At 46.6% G+C, this 15819-nt stretch overlaps 1 protein-coding gene across 6 annotated transcripts; it reads right to left on the reverse strand.

Moving 5' to 3' along the window:
• Positions 1-10653: 10653 nt before the first annotated feature.
• On the reverse strand, positions 10654-15292 carry LOC136304641 (large ribosomal subunit protein mL52-like). Of its 6 annotated transcripts, XM_066208134.1 has the most exons (6): positions 15219-15292; positions 14975-15044; positions 13866-13933; positions 12737-12800; positions 11670-11756; positions 10654-10867 (listed from the first exon to the last, which is right to left on the reverse strand). In XM_066208134.1, exons 1-6 carry the CDS (start codon positions 15280-15282, stop codon positions 10864-10866), a joined length of 357 nt encoding a protein of 118 aa, XP_066064231.1. In that variant the 5' UTR covers positions 15283-15292; the 3' UTR covers positions 10654-10863. The 6 variants fall into 6 exon arrangements, 5 of the variants coding, with proteins under 5 accessions (XP_066064231.1, XP_066064233.1, XP_066064234.1 ...); XM_066208136.1 differs by lacking the exon at positions 13866-13933 and having other exon boundaries at positions 11670-11746; XM_066208137.1 differs by lacking the exon at positions 11670-11756.
• Positions 15293-15819: the final 527 nt, after the last annotated feature.

Here is a 15819-nt window from a genome sequence, read left to right on the forward strand (position 1 = left end):
GGGAGCTACATGTCTAAAGTTTGAAAAGCCCCTTCTGGAGGCCGTGTAAAAAATGTGGGGATTTTTGAAGCAGCCAATGCCATATTTCCTTGGCTAAAGTCCTGAGGAAACAGAGCAGGGACAGTTGTCTAGGAGATTCAGCAGCACATTCTCCAACTTCAACTGGGCAATTCTTTTCCTTGCTTTCCTAATTGCACAGGATGCAAATAAAAACGGTCTTTTGCTCTCTCCCCAGCTGATTTTGGCCTCTCTGCTCAACTCACCCCTGAGCAGAGTAGACGGAGATCGGTGACCGGGACTGCTTGGTGGATGGCGCCTGAAATTGCAAAAGCTGAGTCCTATGGCCCCAAAGCAGACATATGGTCTTTTGGAATTGTGGGCATTGAAATGGTGGAAGGAAAACCTCCTTACTGGAATAAAGGTCCTCTCGTGGTAAGGTGTAAATACTCTCTGATCCCGCTGTCTTTCTCCCCCATCCCACGTTCTGTGTGCCATTGGACAAAATCCCATTGCCATCTGCTGGAACTACTTCCACCACGGTCCCTTTCTGAAAATGTCCCGGCAGCACATCAGCATCTGCTGGGGTTTTGGTTGCATCCGTGGGGGAACTCAAGCCTTAGCCCAGGCAAACAATCTCCCTTCTCAGGCAACATTTGGCTTTGGCTTAGAAGTCGTTCCAACTCTTTTGGCCGTGTAGATGGCCCTACTAACAGGAAACAAGCATCTTAGAGCTGCTGTTATCTTTTCTGAAATGAAAGAAAGAAACCTAAACCCAACAAAGTTTCTAAAACAGTGGTTTGGAGAGAAGTGTACCCCCATTCTTCTCACAGGGAAACTTGCCTTAACTGAGGGATTTCCTTTCTTTACTTTTAATTACCATTGTTTTCAAGAACCAAGGAAAAAGCTTGATGACTTTTATAGCAGCTGTGCTTAAGGGACCAACAAGTGCTGCAGAGATGCTTTTCATGTCATACTCCTTGGTAATACTAGAGTGAGTTAGTAGAGCAAAGTCCCTCTTCCAACTAGCCTGTCAAGCTGGTCAGGTGAATCCTCGGAGAAGCAAAGGTGCTTTTGCTGATGTAGTTTCCACTAAGGAGGTCAGTCAATGAAATCAGCTGCCAGGGCAAGATCTGCTGGATGCTGGAAAAGCTGTGACTGCATCAGGCTTTGGGTTTTTTGTTGGTCCAGGAAAGTCATCTCTGCCTCTGTGCCACGGCAGAAACAGCCACTGCAGAGTGCAGCTGAAACAATGGGATCTGGGAGAGCAGTTCCAGATGTGAAAGAAGCAGCTGAGAGACTCGTCTTTCCTTTTTCTCCAGGCTCGATTCCTGATAACCGCCAAAGGGATCCCAGAGCTGCGGCAGCCCAAGCTCCTCTCCCCTTTTCTGCGTGACTTCCTGAGCTGCTGCCTGCAGAGAGACGAGGAGCGGCGCTGGTCTGCCAAGGAGCTGCTGCAGGTAAAATGCCAAGGGGCTGCGGGGGAAACAGTGTCCCAGGGACGGGCTCCTCCTGCACTGAAGTGCCAGGCATCAGATGAGCCTCGTCCTCCTCACCTCCACTCTTGGTGCTGTCCAAATGAGAACAGCCAGGAATCCTAGACTGGGCTGGGCTGGCAGGGACCTGTAAGGGTCATCTGGTCCAAGTGCCCTGCAATGAGCAGGGGCGTCTTTCAAGAGATCAGGATGCTCAGACCTGAAATATTTCCAGGCCTGGGACATTTAGCAGCTCTTGCAGTAAGCTGTGCCACTGTTGTCCCACTGTTGCTCCTTGGACCTACTCTGATTCAATCCCCTTTTCATTGAAAAAAAGATTACCCTGCCTTTGGGGCTCTTAGCTTGGAAAGTAATGGTTCATTCTTGTTTTTTTTTTCCTTTGTGCAGCATCCATTTGTAACATCGGCCAAGCCTACATCCAGCCTGGTGCCACTCATCCTTACCTTTAAGAAGTAGAAGGAGTTGACAGGAATGGACCAGTCACTTAAAAACTTTTTCTTCCATCACCAGCATCGTAGAGGATTGTAGAGTAGGATTGTAGCTAGGATTGTAGAGTAGGATTTTAGCCTAGGATTGTAGGGTAGTATTTTGGCCTAGGATTGTAAATAAAGTTTCTGAAACCTCAAGTCATTTTGAAGATTCTCCTCCTTCTGAGCCTGTGAGAATGCTCAACATTTCCTTCTGAACTGTCCATTTTTGCTTAGAGGTGGAAAGTGACATTGATGCCTTCTTTGGTACGGTTTGAAGGGGGAGTAGGCTCTTCTTTCGTCATGCTCTCCGGACCGCAGTGCCTTTGGAATATGGCCCAGGGGCTGGGTTTTACCCAGCTGTGGCACTTGTGTTTGAGGCAGAAAGGGCAGTGGCATTTGCAGGCAGAACCAAAGGACGAGTGGGGCAGCCCAAATACCCTGTGCAGATGCAGGCCTTGAGCTCTGACTCGAGAGCCTTTGGGTTGCTGCCACTTGCATTTGTATCCCTAAGTGCAATCTCTTTGTCTGGGGGAGAGTTTTGCCCAAGTGAGACAGCAGAAAGATCAGGGAGGCTGCTGGGAAAGGCGCAGAGCTGGTGCAGAGCTGTCAGCGGCTGCAGGGTGAGCCCAGGCCCCGCCTTGCCCAGGCTGGAGCCCCAGCAGAGCCCTGGCAGAGCCCGGAGCAGCCTGAGCCGGGGCAGAGGCAGCTGCAAGGAGGCCCTTGGAGCTGCAAGAGGCAGCAGCCCGGCCCTGGGTGCCTCTTGGGGGCCCCGGGCGAATCCTGCGCTCTCAGAGCCCAGCTGGCAGCCGGCTGCTCCCGAGGGGAAGCGTGGCCGTGCTGGGCACAGCACAGACCGGTGGCATCGGCCGTCCGGAGCGTGCACAGGAGCAGAGAAAGGCAAACCACAGCCGAGGGCTGCAGGCCTGGCTGAGGATTGCCACCCTTGTGCCGGCTGCCCTCTAACTCCTGGCCAAGGCGAGCAGTGTGTGCAGCGCTCTGGGCACAGGGGAGGGAGCCGGGCTGCTCCGCAGGCTCCGGCACAGGGCAGCCTCCTTCAGGCACGGCGCTTCTGCCAGGGGAAGCGAGGCCAGCGGCAGGCAGGGACAGCTTGTCAGGTCACATCTGCAGGAGCCGGGGCCTCACACGGCTCTGGGAGGAAGCGCCTGCAGTGCTGGAGTTGTGCACTGAGCCAGAGCAAAGGGGTGAAATGCAGAGTGTTCTGCAGAAATATTCCGGGGCTCCAGGCCAGCCTGCTTTGAGCTCTCTGGCACACAGCAAGCACTGTGCAATGCAGCCCTGAGCTGCTGGGACAGAGAGAGGTGTTAGAGAGGAGCCAACTCTTAGATGAAATTTAATGGGGCGACAAAGTCATCAAAGCCAAAGAGAACTTTTTCTTAGGAAGGATTCACCTGAGCTGGGTGTGTATCTCCCTCTCCCAAGAGCCAAAGATATCGGCTAAGTTATTTCTCCATCAGGCAGGCAGGCAGGAAGGCAGGAACGCACGCACGCATCTTTCAGGGCACTTAATTGGTTAAGTGTCCATCACCGTGCTATGTGTCTCCTATCTGAGTTTTGCATTTCTTGGAGAGGCTTTCCTAGGCTCTTATTTTCAGAGCTGTTGTTGTTCCTGTAGCCTTGATGAATTCCTGCGAACTCTGGAAAAGAAGACTGCAGGTGTCGTCTTCTCTACAAACAGTTTGGCTGATACAGGGAATGGCCCAAGTTATTCAGATACATTGCTACAGCGGGAGGGCTTAGAGAGAAACCTGGAGATGGGTTGTGGAAGCCTGAAGTGGGATCTTCTCCCCTGCCGACCCTTGTGTAAGAGACGGTCCAAAGATCCCTCATCTGCCTCACGACCATCGTCAAGGACAGAGACTGAAACCCCTAAAAGGGACTTGAAAATCTCAACACAGGAGTTCTGGCCTGGCTGAGGTGGGATGTTGGCCAAGTGCTGCCTGCAGGTGTGTTTGATGGAAAACACCCAGCACCCATATGGGAACATCAGAACCTGAGCAGAAACAATGGGCAAGTCACGGTGAAGTGACCACGCCTGCTGACACTGCACCTGCTGACTTGGACTGGTTGACACTGTACCTGCTGACGACCGACTTGTTCTGGGTTCTCTAAATGAACACACTGCAATGGTTTCCCCCACCTGTTTGGCCAACTGCCTGTCGCTTCGGAGAGGACTATAAAAACCCTGGAGACTCCCGCTCACTTTTGAGATCTCCCCACTGGAGAAGATCGCGTCTATAGGCATCTTCAAAAGCCTCGAGGACTCGACCCTCCATGTTGGTAGCTATAATCCCCTTCCCCTCTTTTCTGTTTTCCTTACTATTCTCTTTTTCTCTCCCCACTATGGCATTTGTTGGCACTAAATAAAGGTGCATTTGTGATTGAGTAAACTGAGTTTGTCCCCCGCTGTGTCTTTTGCGCTCTGAGATCCCTAAAACGAACCATCACGAACCCTGCTTGTGTGAGCGGATCGTGACAAGTTTGCATGTGAATAAGTTCATTTGTGTACCTTTTCCGCTCTCCCTCACCCCCCATTTCGAGCCGGTGTCCATTTTGAAACTGTCTCCTTCCCGTGGGGCCGTGCTCCCGCTGCTCCCCTCACAGCCCTGATGGCGACACGCAAACCAGAGAACTCCCTGGGACTGCAGTGCCCACAGGAGGTGGAGTGGACGCCTAAAAACCCCTAGGGCCGGTGAGCCATTAGCCAGACAGGACTCCAAACTACCCCAGTGAGCAGGGAGAACATGGGGCTGCTTGCTGGGGCTCCGTGTCTTGTCGCCATAAGTCAGATAGTGCCCTCTCTGCGTGACTGCCCTCGGCTTGTCAACGAGCCTGTGCTTTCCTGCGGCTCTCGTGGGGACGCAAGCCCCGGCTCTGTCGGGCACCTGGCAAAGCTGTTTCACCTCCTCGTCCTCATCGCTCCAGGGAGCAGTGGCGGTGTGTGTGACCCCTTGGGTTCCCCGCCCAAAGCTGTCCTAATACAGGCATTTAAAGGGAGATTTGTCTCCTGGCCCACTCATAACAGGTGTGGTCTCACTTGGATGTGCCTGCTGTCCTGGAAGCTTGACTAATCTTTTTTCTGCCTCATTTGGACCTTGAGGTTGTTTCGTGGTGGTCTCACTTTCATGTGTCTGCAGTTCTAGAATGTTGGCTACCCTTTTTTCTCCTAGAATTAAACTTTGAGCTTGTTGGGGGGTGGTCCCACTTTGATCTATCTGCTGTCTAGGTAGCTTGACTGCCCTTTTTTCTCCTACATTTGGACCCTGAGCTTGTTTGTTGGCATCTCACTTTCATGTGTCTCTGCTCCTGGAAGCTTGACCACCTGATATTCTCCTGCAGATAAAACTGGAATTGGTTTGGGGTGGTCTCACTACTGTATGCCTGAAGTCATGGTGGTTTGAGTACCCTTTTTTCTCCAAAAACTGGATCTTGAGCTTGTTTAGGGGCTCTCCCTTTCATGTGTCTGACAATGCCTGACAATGTGGTAGGAAAAAGGAGTGGGCAGAAGGGACACAAACCAAATAGGAGTTTAGCAGGGTAGTGCCACTAAATCAGAACAGGGAGTGAAAGATTGACAGTAACTGGGAAACCAAAAAAGTGATGATTTCCTCCAGTGAGCCGCCAGGTACTTGTGGCAGTAGAGGATGGAGCTGCATAGGAATTGTGGGGAAGTTGTAGGTGTGGGACTTATGATGCAGGATTTGTAGAATTTGTAGATATAGAATGGTGTTTGCTTTCAAAGGAAAAGGCTGAATAAATTTAGGAAAAGGAGGGCAGACAAGCCCTACTTGTACTTTAAACTCATCCAATATTTCTCTGATGTCAAACATATGTCAAGATAAAAGAAATAATTTTAGCCAGAAATGGAAATTAAAAGTTTTCAGACTGCAGTACAGTGGAAGATCGACAAATAGTCCCTCTGTGTAACAGGGCGGGAATATTATGTTTTGGTAAAAGTTCATTTTTTGACTAGAAGATCACTAATGTGACTGACTTGTCAAGTGGATCTTGCTTTAGTTACAGGGAACCGTTTTTTGCCCTTTGCGTTTTAACTTTGCATTGGGCAAAAAGTGATTTGTGGCAAAGTCACTGTAGTAAAAATTAGCCTATTCTCATTTTTTGTGTACCAGAGAACACTTTTTTTTTTTTTTAACACTGTTGTGCTATTTTCAAACCTTGATACAGTACACAAGAACAGACAGCTTTTAGTGCACGTAGTATTCTTTGTATTAGAGCTTAATTTGAAATGTTTGCCACTTTGGAAAGGAGAGAGTGAAGGAACCTGGCTGCAGATTTCAGGGTGACTCATGAGCTTTATCTTTCTATTAAAAATAGAGAATTGCACAAAATCTAGTAAATCAGCAGAAAAAAACTGGCATTTTGTAACACTGAACAAAATCCTGTATCTTGTGCAGCTGGCAGTTCTTAGCTGTGTTGGCTTAAATACAGCTCCCTTTAATGTGCTTTGAGTTTTGTTAGTTGACTTTTGACTTCCCTGTGTCTGCTTTTCCTTTTCCATTCCGTGCTGAGCTGGGTTGACAAAGTTCTGTTTACCTGCAGCTGTTTGTGTGTGTAATATTTAGACACTCATCTGAAAGAAAAAAACCCTCAGGTAGTGGTGGATGGTTGTGAAGGGGTTCTCCTCCATGTGACAAACTTGTGTCTTAACATGGAAATGACAAATTTCAGTAAAATAGTTTCCACATAAAGTAGAAGCTTGAAGCTTCCTAGAGAGAGTTCAATTTGCTGCTTCTGTGGGGTGAGAATTTTCTCTTTTCTCTACCTTTGCATTGATATCATCTGAAACTCCGGTGTGATCCTTCAGATAGGCAGTAACAGGATCCTTTAATGCCCTCTGGATTGGACACTTGTGATGTGATATTGATCACTGCAGCTTTGAATCATCATTACAGACGTGAGCTAATACCTTAGGCTGAGTTTGATGGTGGATGATAACTCCTGTTTTCAGGCTAGAGCAATCTCTTTTGCTTACACCAGGAAATTAGAAAAGGCAGAGTGGCAATGAACAGTGTGACTTTGTCTTGCTTAGTAGGGAAAATATTGCTGTGTTCTGCTGTGTTTTGAAACAAACAAAGAAAAAAACCCAAAACAAAACCCAGTGCTTGTTTTATTTTTCTGAAGTTGTTGTTATGCGTTGGGGAACTCGGGGATGAAGCAAGATATTATCATAGAAGTGAAAAACTGTTCATACTAGAAGTAGTATTAGAACCAAAACAATTTGTAGGGGAATTCCTCTTACTTTGCAGTCCTTGCAGTGTTCTCTTAATCTTGTTTTCTTTCCCTGTTAATGTGCAGAGGTTTGTATGTGGAGAGTTTTCTAGAACGTAGGTTCTCTATAACACTGCTTTTGGGGAATGAGAGAGGAGGAACTTTGTCTTGAAAAGTATTTCAAATCTTCCAGCTGATGGCTCTGTCTGCAGAAACACAGTTTTTCCCACCACTGCTAAGCTGCAGCTAAAAACGGTGGAAAGCCTGTTTTTTTGGGAGCAGAGGACACTGCAGCAACCCTGCAGAACAGCTGAGAAAACTTGTGGAAATGTTTGTTTTGCAATTTTGCCTTGTGACAACTTGCAGTTCCAGCATTTTCCTTAAAGAGAACGATTTGAGGTTGTGTGGACTGCTCTTATGTTTCCAGGATTGTCCTAACAGTCTTCAAACCATTGTTTTTACTTGTTACTTCAAGAGACAGGAAACTTGGACATCTAGTTTTGTCCAAACTCTGGATGAGGCCTTTGAAGGAGTATCTTTAAAAACACATTTCCCAGGCCTATGGAGACATGGTGTCCTACAGTCCTTAAATGTCCTGTAGGAAATAGTACTTTTTGTTACAGACTTCAGCTTGTATCGAGATTTAATATCAATGCTTTCAATAGATTCAAAATAATTTTCTGTCTCTGGTGGTGCATTCTTTTTCAGAGGTTTTTGTCTCACTGTTCTGCCTAACAGTGTTCCGAAGAAATGAATTTTTAACAGGAATTGAGAAGTTGTGGTTTTGAATCTTATTTCAAGGAGGCATCTCCAGGGATCAAGTTGAAGTGCATTACATTGGTTTGTTTCCATATCTGGGTTAGTAATTGGACAAATACGAAGACAGTTGGAAACACAGAAATAGGGTTTTTTTTCTTTTTGTATTGCTTCAAATTTAATTATGTTAAGAAAACAGATTTTGCCATAAGTTTTGTTTTTCCTGACTCCTGTCTATCCTTTCTAATAAGCGTTTTTCACTTTTTTAGGGCCGCTTTTTCTTGATGTTTAATTGTAGTGTGTCCCTTACTTGGCAATATTTTGCTCAGGGTGATTTGCAGACTAAAGTAGCTTGCTGATGAAAGTTAATTTTTTATCAGGCCTGTAGAGCCATGTGCTTGTGTGTGGGGGTGAGAAGAGGGCAGAGAAAGGGAAGAAGGCAAGGATTGAGTGAGTCGATATATGTGCAAGAGGTTGCCTGAACTGCAGAGATTAAACAAACCAAAGAAGGGCTCTGTCTAAAATGAGGAATTAAATGTATTTGTGACAAATATCAACATCTATCTCTAATTTGTTTTTACTCAAGAACTAGGCCCTTAGAGATTTGTGAAATCTACTGGCAAACATCATGACTACATTTTGAGAGACAAGAAATGTGTAAAAGGAAGAAAAAAAATGGGGAAGGGAGATGGGCAAGAGAATTATTCTGGTCTGAAGAGGATGGATGACTTTCTAGAGCCTATCTGGAAAAAATATTGACAGATTCAACAGCAAATAGCACATGGATGAGAGGTTTTTGTCCAAAGTAATTGGTGCCAGATGTAGCCCGTCCTTTAACTTGATAAAATAATAGTTTAGGTGTAGGAAGTTCATTATCTACACTTAAGAAACATGTCTGTGTAGTACTCTATGGGAAATTACAAAATAAGGAGTTAAAATGGTGGTTGGTAAACTGGACAGGGAATGACTGAAGGGGAGAGCAAGAAGCTGTACTTGGAAGGGAAGAATTGGTCTGTTAATACAGATCCTCAGGGTTTGTCTTGAGACCGTTCTTCAGGATGAACTAAATGCCATGGCACAGGATTAAGAGACTTTGGTAGGCGGGAGGAGCAGATAATTCCTGGAAGAACTGGATGGTCTCGACAGCCTGGAATGTAAAGCAGGGCACAGTTGAGTAACATGGAGTGAAGTTCATGTGCTAGTGAGAATTGTTGTGAAGGAGAAGGTTCAAATCAAAAAAACCCACCCACCCAACAACCAGCTGTGAAGGTGCTGGCTCACAACAGGCTGGCCATAAGCAGGGAATGTGTCGATGCTGTGGAAAAGGTTTGGTTTCAGTGGAAAAGAAAACCAAGCTGTTTTAAGATGGAGAGCTGACAACACTGTCAGGCCACAAGTCACATGTGGGATTGGCACAGGTTGTGTACAGCGTGTTTATGGGATTTTTTTGCTGCTTCCCCTCACCAGATATACTGGAGTTGTTAATTTTTGCCCAAAGCCTAGACTCAAAACCCCCCTGTAATACTGTAACATCTACACCTGAAATGTATATTCAAATGTAGGCTAAAGAACATAAGTTCCAAATGGGCTTCTTATCCTTAATGTTCCTCTGCTGCAGTTCAAGTAAATGTAATGTATTAGTTGCTCATTGAATGCAGTACCACTTTTAAAAATTCAATTTGCTGTGCAGGATTTTTCCCAAGGTCCATTAGATAATGTCAAGTTTTAATCTGTCCGTGAGTCTAGAGAGATTGCCATGCAGATGGAGCTGTGGAAAGCCAAATGAAAGATTTTCATATAAGCACACTGGGCTTAAACAAATCTGTTTAATTTGTTTTCCTCCCAGCCCCTGTTTTCAACAACTTGAATTCCTCAGATATTCAAAGTTATTTTGGAAGTGTTTAACACAGGAAGTGAAAATGCAGCCTGAACAAAAGGATTGTTATTTTAAGAGAGGAATATTTTGGAAGCGGTGGGAACAAACAAAGGTACAAGTTCATTATGACATGAATTTAGTCTCAGACTAAATGGTTTTCTTCTGTGTCCATGCTAGGACAAAGAGATTGCTTCCCCCAGTTTGTCCTCCCCTTGCTGCATGAGGAAACTTCAGTTACCAAATACAGGATCTTGTGCATCTTCATCCGTCTTGGTACATAATGGCAGTTTAAACACTTTGCTTTGTGTAATTTTGCCAGCGGATGGGATAGGGAGAAAAATCTGATTCGGATGATTCCTGGATATTTTTATCAGGTCAGGGCTGTAATATTGGCCACTGGTGAGTGGTAATTTGTGTTAGGGGAGATTTCTTGTGTTTCATAGCTCCCCTAGATTAGTGTACAGAGGATATTGAGAAAATGCTTGGGCTGAGGTTGGCCAGAGTCTCACGGTCAGTCACGAGGTATTTCTAAGGGTTTTCTGAGCTTCTTTGCGCCTCGGTGTATCCCATCATGCCCTGCGGTGCCGCTTTGCGCCTCGGTGTATCCCGTCATTCCCTGCGGTGCCGCTCTGCGCCCCGGTGTATCCTGTCATTCCCCCGGCGCCGCTTTGCTCCTCTGCGTACAAATGACGTCACCGGCGTTTATTTCGACTCTCATTTGCATAAATTTACATGAGGCTGGTGCCTCGGTGAGGTGGGCGGGGTCTGAGTCACGCCCAGGCCCCTCCCAGTACAAACCAGTAACTCCCAGTCCCCGTGGTCAGTGACGTCATTCGCGTTTATTTGTGCTCTCATTTACATAAATTTGCATCTCGGTGCGGTGGGCGGGGTCAGAGCCGCGTTGGCCCCTCCCACTCCCTCCCAGTACAACCCAATAACCCCCAGGCCCCGCCCAGTTTGTCCCGCCCTTGTAGCTCCATATAAGGGAAGGGGGCGTGGCCTGATGAGGGGCGTGGTCGGTTCACCTGTGGGGGGAGGGGCAAAGGTTACACCACGCCCAGAAACCCCGAAACCAGTATAAACCAGTATAAACCAGTCACCCCCAAACCCACTCCCAGTCCATCCCAGTATAAACCAGTGACCCCAAACCCACTCCCAGTCCATCCCAGTATAAACCAGTGACCCCAAACCCACTCCCAGTTCATCCCAGTATAAACCAGTAACCCCAAACCCACTCCCAGTCCCTCCCAGTATAAACCAGTGACCCCAAACCCACTCCCAGTCCCTCCCAGTACAAACCAGTGACCCCAAACCCACTCCCAGTCCATCCCAGTATAAACCAGTGACCCCCAAACCCACTCCCAGTCCATCCCAGTATAAACCAGTGACCCCAAACCCACTCCCAGTCCATCCCAGTACAAACCAGTGACCCCAAACCCACTCCCAGTCCCTCCCAGTATAAACCAGTGACCCCCAAACCCACTCCCAGTCCATCCCAGTAGAAACCAGTGACCCCAAACCCACTCCCAGTCCATCCCAGTATAAACCAGTGACCCCAAACCCACTCCCAGTCCATCCCAGTATAAACCAGTGACCCCAAACCCACTCCCAGTCCATCCCAGTATAAACCAGTGACCCCAAACCCGCTCCCAGTCCATCCCAGTATAAACCAGTAACCCCAAACCCACTCCCAGTCCCTCCCAGTATAAACCAGTGACCCCAAACCCACTCCCAGTCCATCCCAGTATAAACCAGTGACCCCAAACCCACTCCCAGTCCATCCCAGTATAAACCAGTGCCCCCCAGTCCCCGTCCCAGTGCCCTCACCTGTCCGTACTGGTTTGAACTGGGATCTCTCGACACTTGGCGGCCTCCAGGGAGCGGCTCACGGTCAGAGCCCGGCGCTGGGGGATACTGGGAGTTACTGGTTTATACTGGTTTGTACTGGTTTGCACTGGGTTATACTGGTTTGTACTGGTCTGGGGGTTTTCCTTACTGGTTTGTACTGGGAGGGGGTTTAGGGGTCACTGGGATGAAGTGGGATGAACTGGGAAGGGATTTGGGGTGACTGGTTTGTACTGGTTTATACTGGTTTGGGGTTTTTCTTTACTGGTTTGTACTGGTTTATACTGGGAGGGGGTTTGGGGGTTTTGGGGGATTTTTGGGGAGAATTTGGGGGATTTTGGGGCATCAAAAATCCCAATTTTTAGTCAGAATTTTTGGGTCATTTTTTGGGATTTTGGGGCTCGGAAATCCCGATTTTTAATGGGAATTTTTGGGGTCATTTTTGGGGCATTTTGGGTGAATTTTGGGGGATTTTGGGGCTCTAAAAGTTCCGATTTTTAGTGGGAATTTTGGGGTGATTTTTGGGGGATTCTGGGGCTTTAAAAATCTCAGTTTTGGGGGGGAATTTTGGAGTAAATTTTTGGGATTTTGGGTGGAAATTTTGGGGGTTTTGGGGCTTCAAAAATTCCAATTTTTGGGTGAATTTTTGGGATATTTGGGGCTCTAAAAATCCCAATTTTTAGTGGGAATTTTGGGGTTTTTTGAGGGATTTTAGGTGGAAATTTTGGGGTGAATTTGGGGGATTTTGGGGCTTTAAAAATGTCAGTTTTCAGTGGAAGTTTTGGGGTCATTTTTGTGGGTTTTGGGTGGAAATTTTGGGGTGAATTTTTGGGATTTTTGGGGCTCTAAAAATTCCAATTTTTGGGGGGAATTCTGGGGTGATTTTTGGGATTTTGGGTGGAAATTTTGGGGTGACTTTTGGGGGTTTTGGAACTTCAAAGATTCCAATTTTGGGGATCTTTGGGGCTCTAAAAATCCCAATTTTTACTGGGAATTTTGGGGTAAATTTGGAGGGTTTTGGGGTGATTTTGGGGTTTTTTGGGACTCACCACCAGCTCTTGGTTCTCTTGGAGCCGCCGGAGCTGCCCCCGCCGGGGGGGGAGGGGCGCCCGTCTGGAGGGGGGGAGGGGAGGGGAGGGACAAAAATCCCCAAATTTTTCCCCTCAAAAATTCCCAAATTTCCTCCCCAGAGCATTCCCAAATTCTCCCCTCAAAATTCCCAAGTTTCCCTCCGAAAATTCCCTGATTTTCTTCCCCCAAAAATGTTCCCGCGTTTTCCCTTCAAATTTCCCAAATTTTGCACTCCCAAAATTCCCCAAATTTCTCCCCAAAATCCCCGAACCTTCCCCCCCAATTCCCAAATTTTCCCCCTGAAAATTCCCACATTTTTATCCCCAAAATTCCCACATTTTTATCCCCAAAATTCCCAAGTTTTCCTTCCTAAAATTCCCAAATTTCCCCCCAGAATTCCCACATTTTTATCCCCAAAATTCCCAAATTTTCCCCCAAAATTCCCACATTTTTATTCCCAAATTTTTATCCCCAAAATTCCCAAATTTTCCCTCTAGAATTCCCAAAATTTTCCGCCCAAAATTTCCTCCCCGAATTCCGGGTTTTTCCCTCCCAAGAATTCCCAAAATTTCCAACCCAAATTCCCAGAGTTTCCCCCCCACAAAAAATCCCAAATTTTTCTCACAAAATTCCCAAATTTCCTCTCCAAAATTCCCTATTTTTGCTCTCAAAATTCCCAATTTTCCCTCCCCAAATTCCCAAATTTTCCAGCTCCAAATCACCAAATTTTTATCCCTAAAATTCCCAAATTCCCGCCAGAAATTCCATCCTCGAATTCCTGATTTTGCCCTCCCCAAAATTTGTCAAAATTCCCAATTTTCCCTCCAAAGCTTCCCAAATTTTCCTGAAAATTTCTTAAATTTCCCCCCAAAAACCCCCAAATTTCCCCCCCAAATTTTTATCCCAAAACTCCCAAATTTTCCCTTCCCAAAAATTCCCATTTCCCCCCGCCCCAAATTTCCAAAATTTTCTCTCCAAAACCACCAAACTTTGTCCCCAAAATTCCCAAATTTCACCCAAAATTCCGAATTTTCCCCCAAAATTCCCAAATTTTCCCCAAATCTCCCAAAATTCTCCAAAATTTCCCCAAAATTTCCGGTTTTTTACCCGAAAAGCTCCAGTCAGGGAGGTCCCGCAGGGGGCCGGGCGCGGAGAAACTCGGGGAGAGCCCAAAGCTGAGGGAAAAACCCCAAAATTTGGGAATTTTACCCCAAAATTCCAGCAGAAATCCCCTGGAATCCCAATGTTTGGGAAGAAACCAAAAAAAATTGGGGAGAAAAAATCAAAATTTGAGGGAAAAAATTCCCAAAATTTGGGGGAAAAAATGCCCAAAATTTTGTTAAAAATCTAAAAACTGGAGAAAAAAAAATCCCAAAATTTGGGGGAAAAAATTCCCAAAATTTGGTTAAAAATCTAAAAAACTGGGGAAAAAAATTCCCAAAATTTGGGGGAAAGATCCCAAAATTTGGGGGAAAAGATCCCGAAATTTGGAAGAAAAAAATCCCAAAATTTGGGGGGAAAATCCCAAAATTTGGGGGAAAAAATCCCAAAATTTGGTTAAAAATCTAAAAAACTGGAGAAAAAAATTCCCAAAATTGGGGGGAAAAAAATCGCAAAATTTTGGTGAAAAAATTCCAAAATTTTTGGGAAAAAATACCGAAATTTGGGGGAAAAAATCCCAAAATTTGGAAGAAAAAATCCCAAAATTTGGGGGAAAAAAATCCCTAAATTTGGAAGAAAAAATCCCAAAATTCGGGAATTTTAACCCAAAATTCCAGCCGGAATTCCCTCAGATCCATCCAGGATCCCAAAATTTGTTGGGGAAAAAAAAATCCCAAAAATTTGGGTAAAAATCACAGAATTTGGGGGAAAAAATCCGAAATTTACCCCAAAGTTTTCCAAAATTCCCCAATTTTTCCCTGATTCCACCCCAAATCCTGGGAAATTCCCAAAAAACTCCACGGAACACCCCAAAAATTTGGGAAAAACTCAGAAATTTTGGGACAAACTTCAATTTTGCTGGAAAAAATCCCAAAATTTTAGGGAAAACCTCCAAATCCAGGGAAAACCGTCCCAAATCCCGGAAATTCCCCCAAAATTCGAGGGAAAAAAAAACCCCCAACAACTTCCCGCCAAATCCCCTCACGACGAAACCACGCCCCCTCCCTTAAAACCACGCCTCGATCCTGAGGCCACGCCCTCTTTTCCCCCCTCACCTCTCTCGCCATTCGCCAATCCGCTGCGGGGGGCGTGGCCAGGGCCGGGCAGCGCGCGCCTGCCGCTCCGCTGGGGGGGTGCCAAACGTCAATCACGCGCAAGCCACGCCCCTTCTTTCAAAACCCCGCCCAAATCGAGATTAAACCACGCTCAACCCCCTCAGACCACGCCCGCTCATTTGCATCTCATTAAATCAGCGCCTCCTGCCCCCCGAGACCCTCCTGGAGCTTTCCCGGGACGAACCGAGCCGGAGGACTCTGCGCGCCGCCATCTTCGCCACGCCAGGAAGTGATGTCACCGCGCGCATGCGCACGTCACCGAAACATCCGCTCGTCGCCATGTTGTACGGAATGACCGCGAAGCGCGGCGCCATTTCGCACCGGAAGTGCCATGACCCAACTTCCGCTTCGTGGGCCGCCGTCTTGTACGGAACGAGACGGGAGCGGCGCCGGCGATTAAACGCCAGAAGAGAAATAAAATTAAAATTAAATTAAATTTCAATAAATTTTCAGATCGTCTCTTTTTGTTGTTGTTGTTTTGCTGTCGCCGCGGGTTTTTTTTTTTTGTTTGTGGGAGTTTGAGGTGGTTTTGGGGAAAATTTTTCCCCTCAGGTTTTGCCGATTTGGGGATTTTTTTTCTTTTTAAAGCGATTTTTTTCCCCAAAAAATTTCGTTTTTCCCTCTAAAATCCCCATTTTCCCCCCTAAAATCTCCCTTTTTTCCCCAAAATCTCCATTTCCCCCCCAAATTTCCGTCTTATCCGGCAAAACACCCCGCACCGCGCCGCCATCTTGTACGGCAACCGCGAGCGGCCAAACCACCCCAAACCCGACAATTTTTCCCGT

The sequence above is a fragment of the Chamaea fasciata genome, unplaced genomic scaffold (assembly GCF_029207755.1).
Source record: "Chamaea fasciata isolate MVZ Bird 193981 ecotype frontalis unplaced genomic scaffold, bChaFas1.0.hap1 SCAF_136, whole genome shotgun sequence".
NCBI lineage: Eukaryota > Metazoa > Chordata > Aves > Passeriformes > Sylviidae > Chamaea > Chamaea fasciata.

Excerpts from the sequence above, each read along its gene's own strand:
- LOC136304641 (XM_066208133.1), bottom strand. The coding sequence starts at position 15,282 with ATGCGCGCGGTGACATCACTTCCTGGCGTGGCGAAGATGGCGGCGCGC. Across the intron at positions 15,045-15,218 it reads GCGCAGAGTCCTCCGGCTCG|CGGAGCGGCAGGCGCGCGCT; the intron begins GTTCGTCCCGGG and ends GCACCCCCCCAG. Across the intron at positions 13,934-14,974 it reads ATTGGCGAATGGCGAGAGAG|CTTTGGGCTCTCCCCGAGTT; the intron begins GTGAGGGGGGAA and ends TTTTTCCCTCAG.